This window comes from Berghia stephanieae, chromosome 10 (genome assembly GCF_034508935.2).
Source record: "Berghia stephanieae isolate SIO BIC M18660-M18661 chromosome 10, UCSD_Bste_1.3, whole genome shotgun sequence".
NCBI classification, from domain to species: domain Eukaryota; kingdom Metazoa; phylum Mollusca; class Gastropoda; order Nudibranchia; family Aeolidiidae; genus Berghia; species Berghia stephanieae.
The window spans coordinates 12,519,152-12,539,134 of NC_088369.1; the positions used below are offsets into that span (position 1 = coordinate 12,519,152).

The 19,983-nt window shown below is 36.1% G+C and overlaps 1 protein-coding gene across 1 annotated transcript; it reads left to right on the plus strand.

The window, feature by feature from the left end:
• Window positions 1-83: 83 nt before the first annotated feature.
• On the plus strand, window positions 84-17,974 carry LOC144980526 (activating signal cointegrator 1 complex subunit 1-like). The gene is made up of 8 exons (XM_078928177.1): window positions 84-201; window positions 1,906-2,063; window positions 3,230-3,439; window positions 3,865-4,043; window positions 8,287-8,423; window positions 9,386-9,505; window positions 14,591-14,786; window positions 16,613-17,974. The coding sequence occupies exons 2-8, from the start codon at window positions 1,928-1,930 to the stop codon at window positions 16,724-16,726; spliced, it is 1,092 nt and encodes a 363-aa protein (XP_078784303.1). The 5' UTR covers window positions 84-201; window positions 1,906-1,927; the 3' UTR covers window positions 16,727-17,974.
• Window positions 17,975-19,983: the final 2,009 nt, after the last annotated feature.

Sequence of the window (19,983 nt, forward strand, 5' to 3'; positions counted from 1 at the left end):
ATTGTTTAAACATATATAAACAAGCTATTTTCAATAATAGTTTTTACATAGTTTTGTTTATGTAGTTACCTCTTTTTATCTTCAACCAAAAAGATTACCACGTCCACAAACGGAGACACAGCCCTCGACCCTACTTTTGTTTCCTCTTACGAATGCTAATATTGTAAACACTTTATGTATAAATAAGGACACAATTATATGGTAAGAAAAGGCCATCCATTTGTCACCTGTTTGGTCTAAATTCTTTCCTTTTATTCATCAACAGGCGAAATTTTCCTATTCCCAAAATTTCATGGGAAGAGTAGGAATGGAACAACGCAAGTCGCAGCCAGCATTCATAAGCCGCAGTGTAGCGCCGCAAAGTGTGCTAGGGCGAGTTGACTTGCGGCCACAAAGCATATGGGGATTCGAACACGGTACCTTGTGGATTCGAAGCAAGGCCACTCTATCTCTAGAATAACTTTCAACCTCTTTAAGAAAGAGCATAACCTATCGGTACTTTTCTTCTTTTCTATTTTTTCTTCATCAACTTCATTGATATTTAGGCGAAGCCGATTGGGATGGGGGACGGGTGTGTGTGTGTGGGGGGGGGGGGGTAGAGGTCAATTCACGCACTGTGGTGCCACGCAAAGTGACGTAGCCCATAGGCCTCAATTAGTCACATTGGTGAGCGAGAGAGGGAAGTGGAATCGTCATCTCAACATCACACCAAACATGAACATACATAATATGGTCTAGTGCTACTACTACTAGGACTTCAATATTTCTGGGTTTAAAAAAAAAAAGACTTCAATATTTCCTCTCATCTTGGCTACAAGTTAGAACAAGACAATCAAATTAAAAGATTGGTTTAGTTTACAAGATTTATTTATTGTCTCAAATCTGAAGAAAAAACTTTAAAATTAGTTTTGGGTCCATATACACAAATTTGCCATATTCGTGTCTCTATTGTCTTCTGGCATTTTCTACTCACTTCATTCCCTGTTGTTATCAACATTAGTGCCTGCTTCACTCACTTTTCTGAATTAATATCACATATTTATCCTGAGCGGCTCTATTAGTAAAAAGTACCAGACAGTTTATACTATACTCTGCTTAATGGACTAGAAAGTAGTATTAGTATTAGCTCCGGAAAATGAAATTGGAAAATAATAATAATACAAATTAAACAATGAGAATGTTTCGACCACCATTTACAGTCATCACAAATATTTTTTTCAGGAAAGAAAAGAGGCAAAGGAAATGAATATGGAGTACAAATATAGAGAGATGCACCTTTTAAAAAAAAATTTTAAAAATAAAAATCTGATCCCTCTAAAAGCAACGCGTCCATTTTCTCAACCTTCATCTGTGTCAGATTCTTTTCAATATGAGATTTTGAGAAGGGATTTTTTTTTTTTTTTCAATTTTTGAACATCAATAAATCCGTCCAGAATTGAAGGGAAGTCTTGGAATAAATTTTTTTTAAAAATTGAAAACGGCTTGACATCAAGGTAAAGTTGTCTTTTAGGCTATTTTCTCTGGTGTGACTCATTAAAAATAATGTTTAATTATATTTATGAGTAAAATATACATTGAGGGATAATGGAGCAAGGCAATATGACTTGAAATTTCAGTAAAGTGAATTTTCAAACTTATTGTGTTACTGGTTTCTCAGTGACCATTTTCTTGACTTTTTTGTAATTTCTCATGACATCACATCGTTGAGGATACCATTAAATGGTCATGGTATAAGTTTTACCATTCAGTATCAAATGCTATGAGGCAAATGTCTAAAGGACCTTAACAGATGAAACAATACAGTATACATTCAAAGAATCTTTACAAATGATCAATTTTTATTTAAAATGGCAACATTCTTTCACATTTTATTTTGATTTTTGCTCTTTCTGAATTATTCATCAGCTTATGTTAATGTTATGCAAGCATGACGTCATCATTAGATGTGTTAAGACCTCCACTTATTTGGATTGGGAATCGATGTTACAGAACCACATTATCTAGAGGGGATGGGCGTAATCCAGAAGATGATGATTTTTATGATGATTACAGTGATGAAAGAGGTAAGATTTACAGTGTTTGTTTATATATACTTTCTCTCTTCTATCAGAAAGTTAAAGTGTCATCAAATTTTATCATAGATTTCATATCCTGATGTAGAGATATGCATTTGGACTTGGAATTGACTCTAGAATTGCAGTCATCACTGACATGTCACTTATATAGATTTAATCGGTTCATACAGTTTTATGGAGGCCAAAATTAGCCACATTGATATTGTCACCCGCAGATACTGATTAACTTTATGGGAGGTGATGGCAGATGTTTATGTTGCTCAAAAATAGATAATATTATTACAACAGTGTAGAATATTTAATACTCAATATATTTTTAAAATTTTAAAGAAATTATTCATATACTTTGAATTTAATTTTAAGCAACCTGTTCACTCTGACTGGGCATCTCGTTAGCTCAATTGATAGAGCACCCACTGCACATGCAAAAGTCAAGATAATTTCACACTCCCCTCCACCACCCCTCACCCCCCACCCCTTCTTGCCAACCCAGCAATGATTGGGTGGCAACGTCTGTGAGATCTGGTGGAAAGTACTCTGCCGTCTTAGACTGGCGTCCTGGCTCTGAAGGACTGCTTTTTAGCATTCTGACATAAGACGAGATTGAAGTCATTCTCGAGCATTTACATCATAGAACTGTTGTGTTTCAACAGTTTTCCTTTTCCCATAGTGGGCAGGGAGGTACATACTGTGTCTTCTATCCCCCTGTATTTGTTTTTCAATTGCTTTCTGCCTTTGTCTTGGAATGAGATTACTTGGTTTTGTCTTTAATATATGATTTGTAAACGTTTGGGTGTGTTCCTCTTAGTGGGGACCTGTGCTTGTGTCTGAATGAGACTTTTAGATGATCTCAAACTAAGTACTTTGATAGTGTGCTCTTGGAATGTACATCTTATTCCTATTTGAACCAATTCCCCTTTGTCTACCCTTTTCTTGGTTGCTTTAAATGTAATTCTAGAATGCTTTTACTATCCAAATTTTCTTCCTTTTACTGGCGCTGATATGACCTAAATGTGTTGCAAGCGCCGTAAAACCCTTTAAAACAAAAACAAAAACAATTTTCCTTCTTCATCTCCTTAAGGTTTGTATAAGGTACTTCTGGAAAACAATTTATTTTCATTTTAACTCAAAACATTCATTTAATTTTCTACTAGGTCAAAATGATATGACGTACTGCGATGAAGTGTGCGATGCCAAACTTAACATTGAAGAGACATCAAGAGGGTATCGGCTAGTCATGGCAATCGCAAGTCCGCTTTATAAATACATCATAGGCAAGAAAGGAGAGACAAAGAAACGCATTGAGACAGAAAGTAGAACACAGATCAAGATTCCCAGACAAGGAGAAAGGAGGGAAGAAGTTGGTAAGTCAATGGAACTGTCCTGGGCAGGTATTATTGCATTCCGCTTTATTTCAATGCTCCTGTAAAGTGCTTCGAGCTTTTTTTTGTGAAATGGTAGAGTGCTTAACAAATGCAATGCATTGTTGTTATTATTATTATTATTATTATTATTATTATTATTATTATTATTATTATTATTATTATTATTATTATTATTATTATCATCATTATCATTATTATATTATATTTTCTTTCAGGATCAATAAAGTATATCTTATCTTATATTATTATCATTATCATCATCATCATTATTATTATTATTATTATTATTATCATTAATTTACAAAAGATATTGACCATTTAGCTATTAAAAGCCACGCACCACTGATTTTTAAAGATACCACCACTCAAATTAACAGACCCACAAATCTTTTCTCTATCCACAGTGATACTTGGACATGACAAGAAAGGCATTGCATCTGCCAAGACTCGCATTGATCTGTTGATAGATTCTGCTCGTCAGAAAGAACAATTCACCCATTTCCTTTCCATCCCTGTGAGCACAGAGGAGATATTTATGGCCTTCGATGATTTCAAATTTCAAGTTTTAAATAAATGTGATGGAGTGAGTGAAGAGTTTATCACTTTTAAATTCATTTTTAAATTTTAACATTTTTTTTTTCTTTTCTATTACACAGTGAAATGTTTATGACTGATGTACACATATTTACAGGTCTGATAATCGGATGCATTTATGGGCTTGTTTTAACATTATTGTAATGGATAATTTTTAAGGTGGTTTGAGAGTATTTCCATTACAACTAGCCCATAACCATTTTGGTTATCGGACTTGAAAACAATTACATGTCGTTTATAACAAAAACATTTCACTGCGTTATATTAAAGAAGTTAGAAATAGCATAAAGTGCCTAAACAATAACAGATCCCCAGGCGAAGATGAAATTCCCGCTGAATTGCTGAAATGCGGTACCCCCTCCCTGGATCTGAGCATTGCAAACATAATGAACAAAACATTCTCAACACACAAAGACTGGGACATAAACAGCGGTGTCCTAATTACAATACAAAAACCAGGAAAAACGAAAAGACCCGTAAACAACCTGCGCCCAATAACATTACTGAATACCATAAGAAAAACACTGTCAACTATTGTCCTCAACAGAATTAGACCGAAAATAGAAAAATATCTATCACATAGCCAAAGCGGGTTTCGCCAAGACCGAAGCACATCGGACGTTGTATGGACACATAAATGGTTGGCAGCAAAGGCACTCAAAGAAAACATATCCATAACAATAACCGGAATCGATATGTCCGCAGCCTTTGATACGATCGACAGAGGAAAACTTTTGGAGATATTAACAGACATAGTAGACGAAGACGAGCTCCGAATAATCCGATTTCTCCTCAGCAACACAAAGATACAACCAAGGATATACGGGGCCACAAAACAGACGCAGTTCGAAAGTAACATCAGGACCCCCCAAGGAGATAGTCTGAGCCTGATTCTGTTCACAATAACTTAGAACACGCTCTGAAAGAAGTTCGAAAAGTCATTCCAAAACCAACGACTCATATTGAGAATGCAATCCCTAGAGAAATCGCCTATGCAGATGATGTCGATTTTATTGGATCAACACCAGCAAATATAGACATCATACTTACTTACTTACTTACTTATCCGAACCAGCGACCACCTGAGCTCTAGCCCTTCGGTCTTGTGCCATGATGTAGAAGTTAGATGTCTTTTGTAGTTGTTCCAGGTGACTATAAAGTGTGTTACTGATGCTTGGATTTGGTGGGAGGAATGTGCATCTCAGATCTTCAGGAGGTTGACATTCAAGCAAGTGGTGTGTTGCTGTTTCATTGGGGTGTTGACATAGGGGGCAGGAAGGGGATGTGTCTTTTGTAATTTTGCTTAAATGGTTGTTGAGCAGTATGTGTTGTGTTCTTAGTTGAAAGATGATGCTTTGCTGGTGTCTTCTGAGCTTATTTAGGCAATCAGTCTTTACAGGAGTGGTCATATGAGAAAACATACATCTACCCGTGGTGCTCATTGCCCAACTGTTCATCCATTCTTCTCTCTTATTTGTTTCGCTGTGTCTAAGGATACTGGAATTGATGGTTGTAAAAGAGTTGATCCGAGTCTGGCTAGTCTGTCTGCATTGTCATTTCCTGGTATATTTGAATGTCCCGGTATCCACTGGAGAGATAAGTCTACTCTGTGTGTTGTAAGGAATTCATCTAGTTGGGATCTTAAACTATTGAACGTTGAGGAGAGTTTATCTAAATCGAGAGCTTGGAGAACCGATTTGGAGTCTGTGAAGATGACAGTGTTTTGAAGTTTTGAAGGTTTTAGCTGGAAAACAGAAGAGAGGTGTCGCAGTGAGGCTTCTATTGCAACTGCCTCTGCCTCGTAGTTTGAGCAGGAGTTTCCGCAAGAATTGTGGATTTTATCACAGGTTTTATCTGGGTATTCTACTACAAACCCATACCCAGCATTTTTAGTTCCTTTGTGGGCAGATCCATCTGTGTAAACATGTATCCAGTTGTCTGGGTATTCTTGTATTGTCTTCATTGCTAATGTTTGTATATCTGATTTGTTTTTATTTCTTGTTGTTTCTTCTATGAGGTTAGTCTTTATTTTTGGAAGTTTTAGTTCGGCGTATGGAGGTTTTTGACTGATTAAAATAGATTTTTCTCTGTTTTCTGGGAGTCTGTGTCTTTCATTCAAGTTGTTAGCAATGTGTAGCAGGGATTTTTGTTTTAATCTTGTTCTTGGTTTCCATTTCTCTGTCAGAATTCTGTTTGGATGGTTTTCCTCCTTTCGTTTGTATCTTTCCCCCATTTCAAGCACTGCTGATTCTCTGCGAAGTCCAAGTGGTTCCACATTAGTATGTATTTCACATGCTGCTGTGGGTGTCGATCTCAGGGCACCGGAGATGAAGCGAAGGGCTTGGTTTTGTACTCTGTCCAAGGTTTTGTGTGTGTTTTTACTACCTACATTTTGGAGGGCTAAATTGTAGTCCATGACGGAACGCACATAGACTAAATAGAGTTGTCGAAGCGAGTTTTTGTCTGCTCCCCAATTAGTACTGGCTAGTCGTTTTAGTAACTGGAGTCTCTTTGTGGCTTTGATTTTTACATTCTGAGTGTGTTCAGAGATAGTTGTCTAACTGTATGCCCAAATATGTGGGGTTTTCTTCTTTCGCGAGTCGATGGCCTTGGATGGAGAGTGTTATTTCTTTCTTGGAAACAGGATGACTCTTAGTAAATATAGAGTAGACTGTTTTATTGCAATTAACTTTTAATTTCCATTTATCACAGAAGGTGTTTAAGCTTTCTAAATCTTCATTTATTCTATTGGAGGCTATTGGTAGGTGCTTCGTAGTATACCACATAACTAAATCGTCAGCATATAGGGCCTTTTCTGTCTGTAATACTTCTGGTAGATCATTTATAAAAATAAGAAAGAGAGTACAGCTGAGGCAGGATCCTTGTGGGAGACCTTCCTCTAATACTTCTCTGTTTGACAGTCCGTTATTAATTTTTGTTTGGATTGTTCTGTTACTGAGAAATTGTTTAATCCAGAAGTAGAGATTTCCATCAATTCCGTAGTCCATCATTTTTGATAACATAGACATCATACAAAATACCCTCATGAAATATAACCTCCAAGTCAATGCCAATAAAACCGAATTTACAACAATATCGAGGAACAAAGAGGAATGGAAAAGAACAAAGAAAGTAGGCTCACTAATTGGAGACACCGAGGATGTACAAAGAAGAAAACAGCTATCAAACGCCGCACTCAGTAAACTCACCAATGTATGGATTAGAGGTGACAAAAAACAGAAAAACCAAACTGAAACTGTACCGTGCTCTTGTAAAACCGGTACTTCTGTATAACTGCGGCACTTGGGCGTTGACAAAATCCGAAGAAGAACATCTGGATGCCTTCCATCGCACACAGCTAAGAAGGGTACTGGACATCAAATACCCAAAAAAGATCTCAAATGAATCACTCTATAAGATCACAAAAGAAAGACCAATCTCCCTTGACATTTTACAACAACGATGGCAACTTTTCGGTCACATACTACGCAGGGACCAAAACATACCAGCTAACCAAGCCATGTCGGGATACTTTCAAAAACACGGGAACCTTTTCAGAGGAAGACCGATCACAACACTCCCTGTGATCCTAAACAAAAACCTCACAACACTTGGACAAAGCATTAGTCTCATAACGGCAGGGGACCTTGAAAATCTGAGAACCCTAGCAGAGGACCGGCAATATTGGAGACACCTCACACAGGAAATACTGGAAACAGCCAAGGCGACCCGATCTTTTGGTCGAGAGGCGAAAGGCATCTAAGTCAAGTCAAGTCAATATTAAAAAAATTTAAGTCGGCATGTCAAAATGCCTTAAGAAGTAGGCACAAATTTATTACTCCATTTTTTGTTCTGATCAATTATCCTTTATGGCCACATTATTTCTTATTTCTTGATTAGTTCCCCTTCAATGTTGCTGATAAGCATCCAATTTTCAACTGTATTTATTTCGTTTAGTAAAAATTGTATTTGTCTTTCTTTTCTATAGATACAAAAGTAAATTAAATATTTAGTCTCTCACATATGAAATACAAACAGTTTAGCAATGAATTTAAAAAAAATTTTTAATGATTTTCATTTATCTTCTCCTGTTTCAATCAGAAGATCCAGAATGGGAGTTACAAATTGATTTGACATGAATCACTCAAATACACTGGTCATTATTTTATTATGAGTTTATATTTATTTCCATGCATTTAGGATCATTATATTATATTGAAATATTTTTTCAGGATAGAGGACTGGACGCCTCGCTATTCCAAACGAGAGAAAAACTCCATCTGACTATAGGTACTTTGGTGTTACTCAATGATGCTGAAATTCAAGCGGCATCAGATCTTCTAACAGATTGTTATAAAGAGATCATCAAGTAAGTTCTGTTGTTACTGACTGTCGTGGAAGAAAAAGAATAAATTATTCTATAAATACCTTAGTATACCTTAGTGACAATCATTTTTAGACTTTCCCTTCCAGGCTTGTAGTTTTCTACAAGAGAGGTGATTTTCATTAATATGGAGTGTTTGACACTGAGTCGTGTAACTAGGAAAACATTTTATGTCTTCCTTTGTAAATGTTAAGTTATGATGAGAGAAGAAAAAACCCAATCATTTAGCTTGCACAGTGATTTTTAAGAATCCATTCTCTTTTCATGAATGCAAATTGAATTAAATATTGTCAACATCAATGTCAGCAATGATGAAATTTATAGAAAGGAAAACTTTGTTATAGTGCAATGATTGGACCTTAGTCGTGTTGGTGGTAGGCCTATAACGAGTAGGTTTATTATGAATTTGATAATAACATCCAATGGATCTTATTAATCTTTTGGAATCTTCATGTATTCAAGCACTATAATTCATTATATTATATGGCACGTTCAATAATGCTTCATCAATTTCTTTCTTTTTTTTTTTCATATATTTTTTAATTAAATATACTTCAGTCCTCAAATTGGATGTTTCTACATAACCAATAAGAAGAAGAAGGGAGAGAAGGAGGAGGATATGGATGGAGGACACTTGCTTCAACGCAAAGGGCCCCAAGATCGATCCTGGGTGCAATCGAGATTTTATTCCTGTCCCTGTCCACCCATCAGTGATTTGGGTAGCTGGGTCTGTTAGATCTGGTGGAATGTACTTTGCAATAGACTAGTGAACTATCCAAAGGGTAACAAGCATTTGCTTTTGTCCTTTTCACGCTATAGACTGTGGACCTAATGACTCTGAAGGACTGAAGGACTACTATGTTAGAAATGCAGATTTTCATTTTTGTGCTTTGCCTTTGCCTGATCTTTCTTTTCTCTATAATTCTATTCTTGTCTTTCCATTGCAGTCCTTTATTAAAGAGACAGAGGTTGGAAGTTCGAATCCAAGGCTTAGAGTACATGAACGATGACCCAGGGTCAGTGGATGTCCTCTATGCTAAAGTCCAAGCTGGAGATGACTGTGACAAGTAAGAAATTTGTGAAGTGACTGCTGATCATTAAAAAAACAAAACAATTTTTGAAAAACAGCTTTACCCATTACTAAGCCAAGGTTAGTGTAGATTTTCTTTATCCTGATCAGTGCACTGCGTGGCATTTTCCCCTCTGAGTGGTATTTCAGTGCTAAGTCAACCTGACCCCATTAGTGGGGTCAGCCCATGGGTTTAACAGGTAGCGGTCAGTAGGAATCTGTGATGCCACTGATGGTTATTAATTGTTGCAATATTTCATGGTATTGCTCAGTTGCTAACACAAATATGAAAATTGTTCCCTCACCACAAGCAAAGCAAAGGTTTCTTTCATCATATGCCATGGTTGATAATAATGTATCCTCTTAAGGCTGCTCATAAGAGAGGTGTCAATTTAGTGGTTTTTGAGCTATCAATGAAATTAATTTGTTGTAATTTGCATATCAATAATTTAATTCCCAGCGGCAGAAAATGATTGAAACAAGCATCATTATAAAGTAAAAATGATGATCTTGACACATGCCAAGTTTTGTTGTCCGGGCAGTAAAACCTTAAAAGATATGAATTTTTTATTGTAAATTTCTTATTTGGCATGACTTGGTGAGATCCTCATTTTCTCTCCCACAGTATTCCATGCCATGAATTATGTCCAAATATCAGTTTAGGAATAAAATATAAACCATTCGACGAAAATAATACTAATATTATCTTTTAAGCATTTAACTGATTTAAATATTATGAGTTTTGGGCACATTTGAAAGCCAACTTTTTAATGGCTTGATAACTTTTTTCTACACTTAAATCCCTTACGATTCAAGTCAAAATTATATTTTTTATGACTGTTAGGCATTATAGTTTGAAGATGTATACGGTACTGCTTTTGTGTGGTTGTCTCAGGAAATGCCTACTTTATAGTGTCATATAGGTGTCAATGTTTAAGGTATTCTTGCATGTTGAATAAGTAATATAATGTAAGTTTAAGTTCTCCTTTTGTGCACAAGTGAATGTGTTAACTTTTTATAGACTGAAGCGTCCAGATTTATATGGCAGTGATTTCCCAAAAATGTATACCTGTGGTGTTGTACTGATTTGGCTTTGGTTGTTATTCAATTGTTATATCTCTAAATTTGACTGACTGGAGTTCAATGGTATATCAGATGACTTTATAAGACAATGACTAAATGTGTATTCTTGGAAGAAAGGAGATGATTCTATATAACCTGTATGGATAGTGTGTTCGTTTTGAATGTAGTTGGTCAATAAGGAGAAAAAGGTTACTACTTGGAATAAACTATATGCCCTCATAATTTTGAATCCTCTTTTGTCCACATACTATGTCCGTCTGTTTGAGCAAATCATTTAATTTAACAGTACCAGTGCTTAGTGCTAGTTGTAATTGATGATTGATACTGCAATATTTGTAGCATGTCCAGTAACCTTGTTGGGTGATTGATTTTTTTCTTGTAAAGAAGTCATACTTTATAGGCAGATTGATAGTAAATTGAGATATTGACATCATACACAATATTGGTTTTTAGTCTTTACTGGTCAATAAAATATTATCTTTATGAGTTATTTTACCACATAAAGACATAAATCATATCAGTTTACTGTTATGATCAACACAACTGTTTGAGAGGAACGGAATTGGTAAAAAATATATACAGAACTAACAAAACCATGAATAAATCAAGAAAATCAACTGCCAATATGGTAATATTGCACAGGAATATAGATGCATATATATACTTTTGATATTTATTAAAATTCTTGAGATACTGCCGCTGAGTTTTGAATAACAAATTTTTTATTTAAGTGCACCATAATTTACAAACACTTAAAATTAGATCAACAATTTGTGATATTCAAAGAAAACTATTAACCACAAGAATGTCAAATTTTCACTGATGTTTAGAAAGACAACTGATTTTTCAAATCAAAATAATGAAGTGAAAGAGTCTGTTATTGTTTTCCCGCTATACAGACATATTATAAGACCATAAATATCCATAATTGCCCCCATTGGACACGGCACTGCCTGATACCAGTTGACCTCCAATGACCTCACGCAGGTAGCTAGCAGGGAGGGTTATTGGTCCCTTGCGAGTTCCAACTGAAATAGCGCTGATTCCACGCAGTGAGTGAGCAGTACATAGATCACTCACTCAATCCTCTCCGGCCTGCTGGTATTAGAGGCGATGCAAGGGATCTCCACCTGGTCCTGTCAGCAGCTATTCTTGGGGCCATCTAGAGGGACAGACCTCTATGTGTTAGGTCCCTCTCTACGGTACGTCTCCAAGTCTCCTTGGGGTAGACTCACTTCCTCTGTCCTTGGGGTGTCCATCGCAAAGCCTTCCTTATCAGTGTTTAATCAGTGCTTCATCAGGTCTGCGACAGACATGCCCCAACCATTGCCATCTTCTCCTTTTAATGAGATTGTCCAGAGACTCCACTTCAGCCCTCGCTCTCAGGTCCTCATTTGAGATCGTGTTTGGCCAGAATACCTTGAAGATTCGTCGCAAACATTTGTTTTGGACTACTTCAAGTTGGATGATACTCTCTGTGATCTTCCAACATTCTGATCCATAGAGCAAAACACTCAAGACATTACTATGCAGTGCATAGTTGAGTCTTTGAAAAAAGCTCTTTACTCACATTCTCTCACCGCACTCAGGTTAAAATGAGTATCTGGCTGTTAAAGTGTTGTCTCTCTGTTGAAAAAAAATGTGTCATCGCCCAACAGGCGTCATGTGTTGTCCTATATGTCTAAATGTTGCTGTTGGCTTGGGACCCCTTGTAAGGTGATTTGAGCTTGTTTAATGAAAAATGCGATATACAGTAAAATTACTTTAAACCGAAAGAAGCTAATCCGAAAAATACCTTAAACCGCAAAGAATTGAATAAATTGTACTAGTTTCTTCATTATCTTTGTACTAATTCTTACGATGAACTGAAATACTTCTAAGCAGGACTTTCTTTAAACCGAAACAACTTGAGAGCACCTTCCCTTTTTCTCTTTCTCTATTTTTCTTCAAAAATTCGGGAAGGTGGCCACACGTAATAATGCCCGGCGATATTAAACAAAGAGCGGAAGTATAAGATGAGGATGAGGGGGGGGGGGGGGGGGGGGGGGGTAGGCAAACACTTCAGTCGCTGCACTTGGGCTTGGCCAACACCACAATAGCGCAGACTGGAAAAGGAAGACAACGGGTGCCTGGCAGGCGAAAAATTAGGAAAGAGAGAGAGTTGGGGTGTAGAATCACGTAAGCGAGATGTTCTCGCTTTGGTACTGACAAATTTTGAACATGACAATATGGGGGGGGGGGGGTTAGCCAACTTACCATTGACATGCCATTTCATTTCCACTTAGTTTAAATGTGTGTGTGTGTGTGTGATGGGCTAAAGGGGAGGGGGAGGTTCTATGTAATTGGGCCTTTGAACCTAATGGCTTTTCAACAAAAGAGGGGTATGTAGTAGACAGCTTAGCATTGACACTCCTTTTCATTTCCATTTCACTTCACCTCTGAGTAGCTGCGCATCATTCATTATCAATTATCGCACAAGAACTTTCGATCTTATTTTAGCTTAACATTTTACTAAAAGATGTCTAAAAGAAAGCACTGTGCTTACATGTTTGAGTTTAAAATCAAAATACTATGTGAAGTCAATGAAAAAAAAGTTGATCAAGACGGAGATATGTAAAAAAAACACGGCATCCCGAACTCATCTCTTTCAACAATTTTGAATGGAAAACGAAAACCCCCAAAAATATTTTTAAAATACACCAAAAAAAAAAAAAAACAATTAAAAAAAATCATTTTAAAAATGGTTACGAAGAAGGCATTTATTCAACAACTCCATTTAAGGGGAAACCCATGATACGATTAATGAGCAAATTCCTTAAATAGTTACTACCCTTGAAAAACATCGCAAAACGGGAACTGGCTTTAAACCAAAATGTCTTTAAACCGAAATGGTTTAGAAGGTCCCCAAAATTTCGGTTTAAAGTAATTCTACTGTATAACTTCTCTAGATTTTTTAAATTGTGGAACTACTTATAGTATAGGTTTGTGCTTTAATTTTTTTTTTTTTTAATGGTTTAATGATGTTGTAATGTTTGGCTTTCTTCATATTAATTGCAAATAAGCTTGTGCACATAAATTGGACCTCTGATGTTATGAGGTCATCAGGACTGAATGTCAGGTTCTCTCGTTTAATGCAAGATGTCCTACTCATAATAATAATATCTAGTTTTAGAATAAAACCCCCCTTCCCTGTCCACACAGCAGTGATTGGGTAGCTAGGTCCGTTAGATCTGGTGGATAGTACTACTCCACAATAGACTAGCATCCTATCCAATGGGTAGCAAGTAATTGCTAATGCTGGTTTTACGTTATAGAAACTGGGATAAACTCTGGCTCCATGGGATCAGAAAAAAATCTCAACCTCACACAGGATCAATCTTGGTCCCTTTATGTGTAAAACGAGTTCTCTACCAACTGACTGTCATCTGCATTTTTTGCCAAATTGAGACCTGAAATTTGCCAAAATTTGCGAAAAAAAAAACCCAAAATTTGCCAAGAAATTTGCCAAAAAGACCAAAATTTGCCAAAAAATTTGCAGAGGAGAACTAAGCGTTTCAGTAAAAATTAACACACGATACAGAAAAATATATATATAAAAGACAATTTATTACATTAAAGGAGGCTACATTTATTTTTAAAGATTTTAAAGGATCATTATCCGTAGAGAGTAGCTTCATTTGGTTTGGGCCCAGGCAAAGCTGCAACATTTCTCAAGTTTCGCACTTTTTTTTTCGTTTTGTTTTCGCTTCTTTTTTTTCCCCAAAATTTGCCACGCGATTTGCCAATTTTCCCAAAATTTGCCACGATTTGCCAATTTTGGGAGATTTGCCAAAATTTGCGGATCGCCCTGATATTTGCGGCCGCAAAAAATGCAGATGACAGAACTGAGCTATCTGAATCCTTTAGGGAGTGGAAATGCTTTTTAAAATAAAAATTTCTTTTTCAATACATACGCCTCATTGTCATATTTAAAACTCTTACTTTTCCCACACTCCTCCAGACTTCAGATGCTGGCAGATCGACTAGTGGACAAATTTACAAATTGTGGTTTGATGCAGCGACAGCATGAGCGAGTAAAACTACACACAACTGTTATGAATACCTTGATGAGAAAAGATCCTTCTGGAACCACGGTTCCAAAGCAGTCAGCTGGCATGAAGACACGAGAGTCTTTTGATGCTTCTAATATACTCAAGGTACGCTGGGAAGCCCTATCTATTTTCTGTATTTCTAACCCACAACTATTGTTTATTTCTTAAAATATTGTGGCATGGCAGTTTTTTGCATCGCTTGCAGCCGCAACGCAAAAAAAATCACAAAATATCACTGATTTGCATTGTGGCCGAAAAATCTTCAATTTTTTGCAAATTTTTGAGATTTTGCTAAGAAAAAAAAAGGGGGTGTGGGGGGAGATTAATTTGATAGCTCGTGTGGTGGAGCATGAAAGATAATTAATCAAGAGTAGTTCCTTTTTTACTATTTCATTTTCTTCCTTTATACTGGTGCTGATATGACCTTTAATTTTTTGCAAGCGCTATGAGACCCTTAAAAACAAACAAATACCTTTCTCTTTCATGAACTAATTATGGGTTTTTAAGAAAATTATTCGCAAATATTTTGCAAATGTTGCTGTTTTTAGCTTGCAAAATTTGGGATTTTTTTTCTTCCAAAAACTGCCATGTCAGAATATTATAATTTCTTCTGTCTTGTAATAATTGCAGATGTAACCAATTTCAACCAGGAGTTCAAGTCACATCGTAGTTAAATAAATAGATATTTACATTTGCAGTGCAGCACGGAAATCTGGAACAAGTCTGAACCAAGCCTATTTGGTCGAGATTTCCATGTTGAGTATCTTAAAAAACCTATTAAGAAAAATGTGAGGGAGGGAAATAAGGTTGATTTTGGTAATGTCCCATTATAATGATATCTGTCGTCAGTGACGTCCCATTATAATGATATCTGTTGTCAGTAATGTTCCATTATAATATCTGTCATCAGTAACGTCCCATTATAATGATATCTGTCGTCAGTAACGTCCCATTATAATGATATCTGTTGTCAGTAACGTCCCATTATTATGATGATATCTGTCATCAGTAACGTCCCATTATAATATCTGTCGTCAGTAACGTCCCATTATAATATCTGTCGTCAGTAACGTCCCATTATAATGATATCTGTCATCAGTAACGTCCCATTATAATGGTGATATCTGTCATCAGTAACGTCCCATTATAATGATGATATCTGTCATCAGTAACGTCCCATTATAATGATATCTGTCATCAGTAACGTCCCATTATAATGATATCTGTTGTAAGTAATGTCCCATTATAATGATATCTGTCGTCAGTAACGTCCCATTATAATGATATCTGTCATCAGTAACGTCCCATTATAATGATATCTGTCATAAGTAACGTCCCATTATAATGATGATATCTGTCATCAGTAACGTCCCATTATAATATCTGTCATAAGTAACGTCCCATTATAATGATATCTGTCATCAGTAACGTCCCATTATAATGATATCTGTCGTCAGTAACGTCCCATTATAATAATATCTGTCGTCAATAACGTCCCATTATAATATCTGTCATCAGTACGTCATATAAGATACTGTCTCAGACGTCCCATTTTAATGATATCTGTCATCAGTAACGTCCCATTATAATGATATCTGTCATCAGTAACGTCCCATTATAATGATATCTGTCATCAGTAACGTCCCATTATAATGATATCTGTCGTCAATCTGGTTTTCAAGTAATATAGTTTTTATTTTTTGTTGTTATTGGCTGAAGAAGGGTTTTGAGCTAGAGACATTCCGTGTTTGGTATTTTGTTCTTTTTTTAAAGCTGTTATATATTCATTTCTGTTATTAATGTTCTCCAGTTAATAGTTGTGATTAAAAAGAGGTCAGATTTATTGTCTTTCTGTCTTCAAAGCTTTGAGGTTTCCTTAAAGATTTCAAGTGCTGTACTTGTACTCTCTATTTTTTTCTTCTTCCACACAGATTTTGAAAGACTTTGATTTTGGTAAACTTCCCATTGACAAAATTCACCTGTCCCAACGCTATTCCACTACAACTGACGGATATTATAAACCTGCTGCAATATTAGACTTTTAACATTAGTCAGTCATTCTTACAGTGAAATCCGTACAAAGTCAACACTCATAAAGTCAACTTTTACTTAGTCAACATCTCTTTTTCATCCCAAATTTTCTGGGTTTTTTTTTTTTTTTTTGTATGTTCTATTGCTAATGACAAAGTCAACCTTGTGTATAGTCTTCAATGGCTTGTATTTGCAAAATTCACTGCGAATGTTCAGTTACAGAACAGTCCAATCAAAACAGGAAACAGTACAGATTACTTTGAAGAGCTAGTGCAATCAAAACTGATAATTTGAAAGTTTCCAACCAATCTTTCTGGTCCGCCGATGTTGCTTTATCAGGTTGCCACTGTATTTATTTATTATATTTTAGACAATGTCAAAGTGACCAATTAGGGAGCAGGCACTGGTGTAAGATAAGTCTGAAAATGGTGTATAAACCAGTGTCAGACAAAGCAGAAAGAAAAATACAGGGAAAAACAAAACAAACGAAAAAACAACCCAAAAAATCAGTCTATCTCGACTAGGGATCAAACCTCAGACCTTCTGATCATTGCAGACATGCTACTATTGCCATGACAAACTGGTTATTTACGATGCCTAGTCAAGACAGGCTGATTATTTAGGACACACTTTATTTTATTTTATTTCTGCTTTACCTTACCTGGCACTATTTCATACACACCTTTTCAGATTTTTATATTTTACCTTATTTATTATGTGAAACTTGTCTTTTACCTATACTATAAGTATAAGGCTAATATCATTCATCCCCCCTCCTCATTTCATCACATATTTACTTAGGGCTACGCAGGCAGATGGCATTTCAAGACTATCATTCTTTTTATTTGTGCATTAATCCAAATGCGTGATAAAATAATTTTCTTTTAAAACAAAAAAAAAACATGAGCCCAATTTTATAACTTTTGTTGGTTCAAGTTGTGATTAAAAGTTACCACTTTGAAATAGACTATCATTATCATTGGCCAATAATTTTTTTGTTTTCTTTTTGTTTGACTAGATCAATTATTGTCTTTATCGATAAAATCGATATATAGATTTGAGCAAATGTCATACAAGAGCTTTATTTGCTTTAGGTTATAGCAGAAAAACCTGGACTTTGGTTTACTATGTGTGTATAGGCCACCTGCCATCTACTACTTATGGAGTCCCGGGAGATTGTGAAATAAGATAATAATGAGTTGAAGATTATGCCACATATGTAAATAAAATAAAACATATTATATTGATATTGATAGAAAAAAGTCTGTCTTGTTCTTTATATATGTTCACTCAGTGTAACTTTATTGGATCAGGGCTGAACACCTGGGTGGGGATCCTGACCTCCCATAGTGGGCAGGGAGGTACATGCTGTGTCTTCTATCCCCCCAACCTGTTTTCCAATTGTTTCCTGTCGTTGTCTTGGAATGAGATTACTTGGTTTTGTCCTGGCCCTGGCTGGGAGGGAAACAGTCGAATGTATATAGTTTTGGAAGATGGTATTTTTTTCCTTGTAAATCATCTCTCTGTTATGCATTGTATTATGTTTAGTTTACATATTATATTATATGATTTGTAAACATTTGAGTGTATTCCTCTTAGTTGGGACCTGTGCTTGTGTCTGGATGAGACTTTTAGGTTATCTCAAACTAAGTACTTTGATGGTGTGCTCTTGGAATCTACATCTGTTCCCTATTTGAACCAATTCCCCTTTGTCTCACCTTCTCTTTTGTGTTTTAATTGTAACTATTGAACTTTTTACTATCCCATTTTCTTCTTTTTTACTGATATGACCTTAATGTGTTGCAAGCGCCGTAAAACCCCTAAAAACAACAACAAAAACAAACATTGGATCAGGCGACTATCATTACCAACAAAAGTGGGTGAGGGCTTTCAACCTCCCATTCAGACAGGGAGATCACTCATGCTGTTTTCTTTCTATGTCCCTAGCATCTTTTCCATGGTACCATGCTTTCTATCCCTGCCCTACCAAGGGTCCTTAGCGGATGATATAGTTGTTATAATATATCATTTTCAATCCTATTTATTGATATGCAGGCTCGCTCATCTTTCTGATTTTGGCGGAATCTTTTCTTCAATTCCACGACTGCCTACAAAATTATTATTAGTTGTATAATAAGTTTAGACTGAATTAAAATGGGGGTTCAGTATAAACCAAGATTTTGTTAAATTTCTACCGATTTTAGAACAATGGCAGATGAATTTTCCAAAGGGAGGTAATTCAACTTTTGACATTTGAAGGTGTAAGTCCAAATTTTGATTTTTAAAACCCCGAATTCCCAGTTTGAAAGGCCCTGATTACACATTTGACAGGTATGGATGAGTGGCTATGTGGTCTAGTGGTATGACACTCACTTTCGGATCGGAAGGTCCTGGGTTCGAGCCTCGCTCTCTGCGCATAGTTGAGTCCTTGGGAAAGGCTCTTTACTCACATTCTCTCACCGTATGCAGATGTAAAATGAGTACCTGGCCGTTAACAGCGTTGTCTTTGTCCGAAAAATTGTAATATCGCCTAACAGGCATCATGTCCCATCCTACATGTTAAATGTTGCTGTTGACCAGGGACCCCTTGTAAAGCGCTTTGAGCACATTTAGTGGATATTGCGCTTTATAAAGCTCAATTGTTTTGGGGTTTTTTGAAGCTCAATATATTTTATGTTGTCAGTATTTGAATGCAATCCAAATGGCAAGGATCATGTTTTAATGTATGCTTATATTTATATGGGACAGCACGGCTCAGCAGTACAGTCTTTACTTTGTACCCATGTTTTTGTTTTGTGTTTTTAAGGGTTTTACAGCGCTTGCAACACATTAAGGTTATATCAGCGACAGTAAAAAGGAAGAAAATGGGAAAGTAAAAAGTTCTAGAATTACAATAAAGCATCCAAGAAAAGGGAAGACAAAGGGGAATTGGTTCAAACAAGAAACAGGTGTAGATTCCAAAATCACTCTATCAAAGTACTTAGTTTGAGATCACTAAAAGTCTCATCCAGACACAAGCACAGGTCCCCGCTAAGAGGAACACACTCAAATGTTTTACAAATCATATACAATATAAAGAAATCATAATACAGTGCATAACAGAGAGATTATTTACAATGAAAAAAATATCATCTCCCAAAAGTAACTATACATTCGACTGTTTCCCTCTCAGCCAGGGCATCTGCCAGGACCAGGACAAAACCAAGTAATCTCATTCCAAGACAAAGACAGAAAGCATGTTGGGAAACAGATATAAGGGGATAGAAGACAC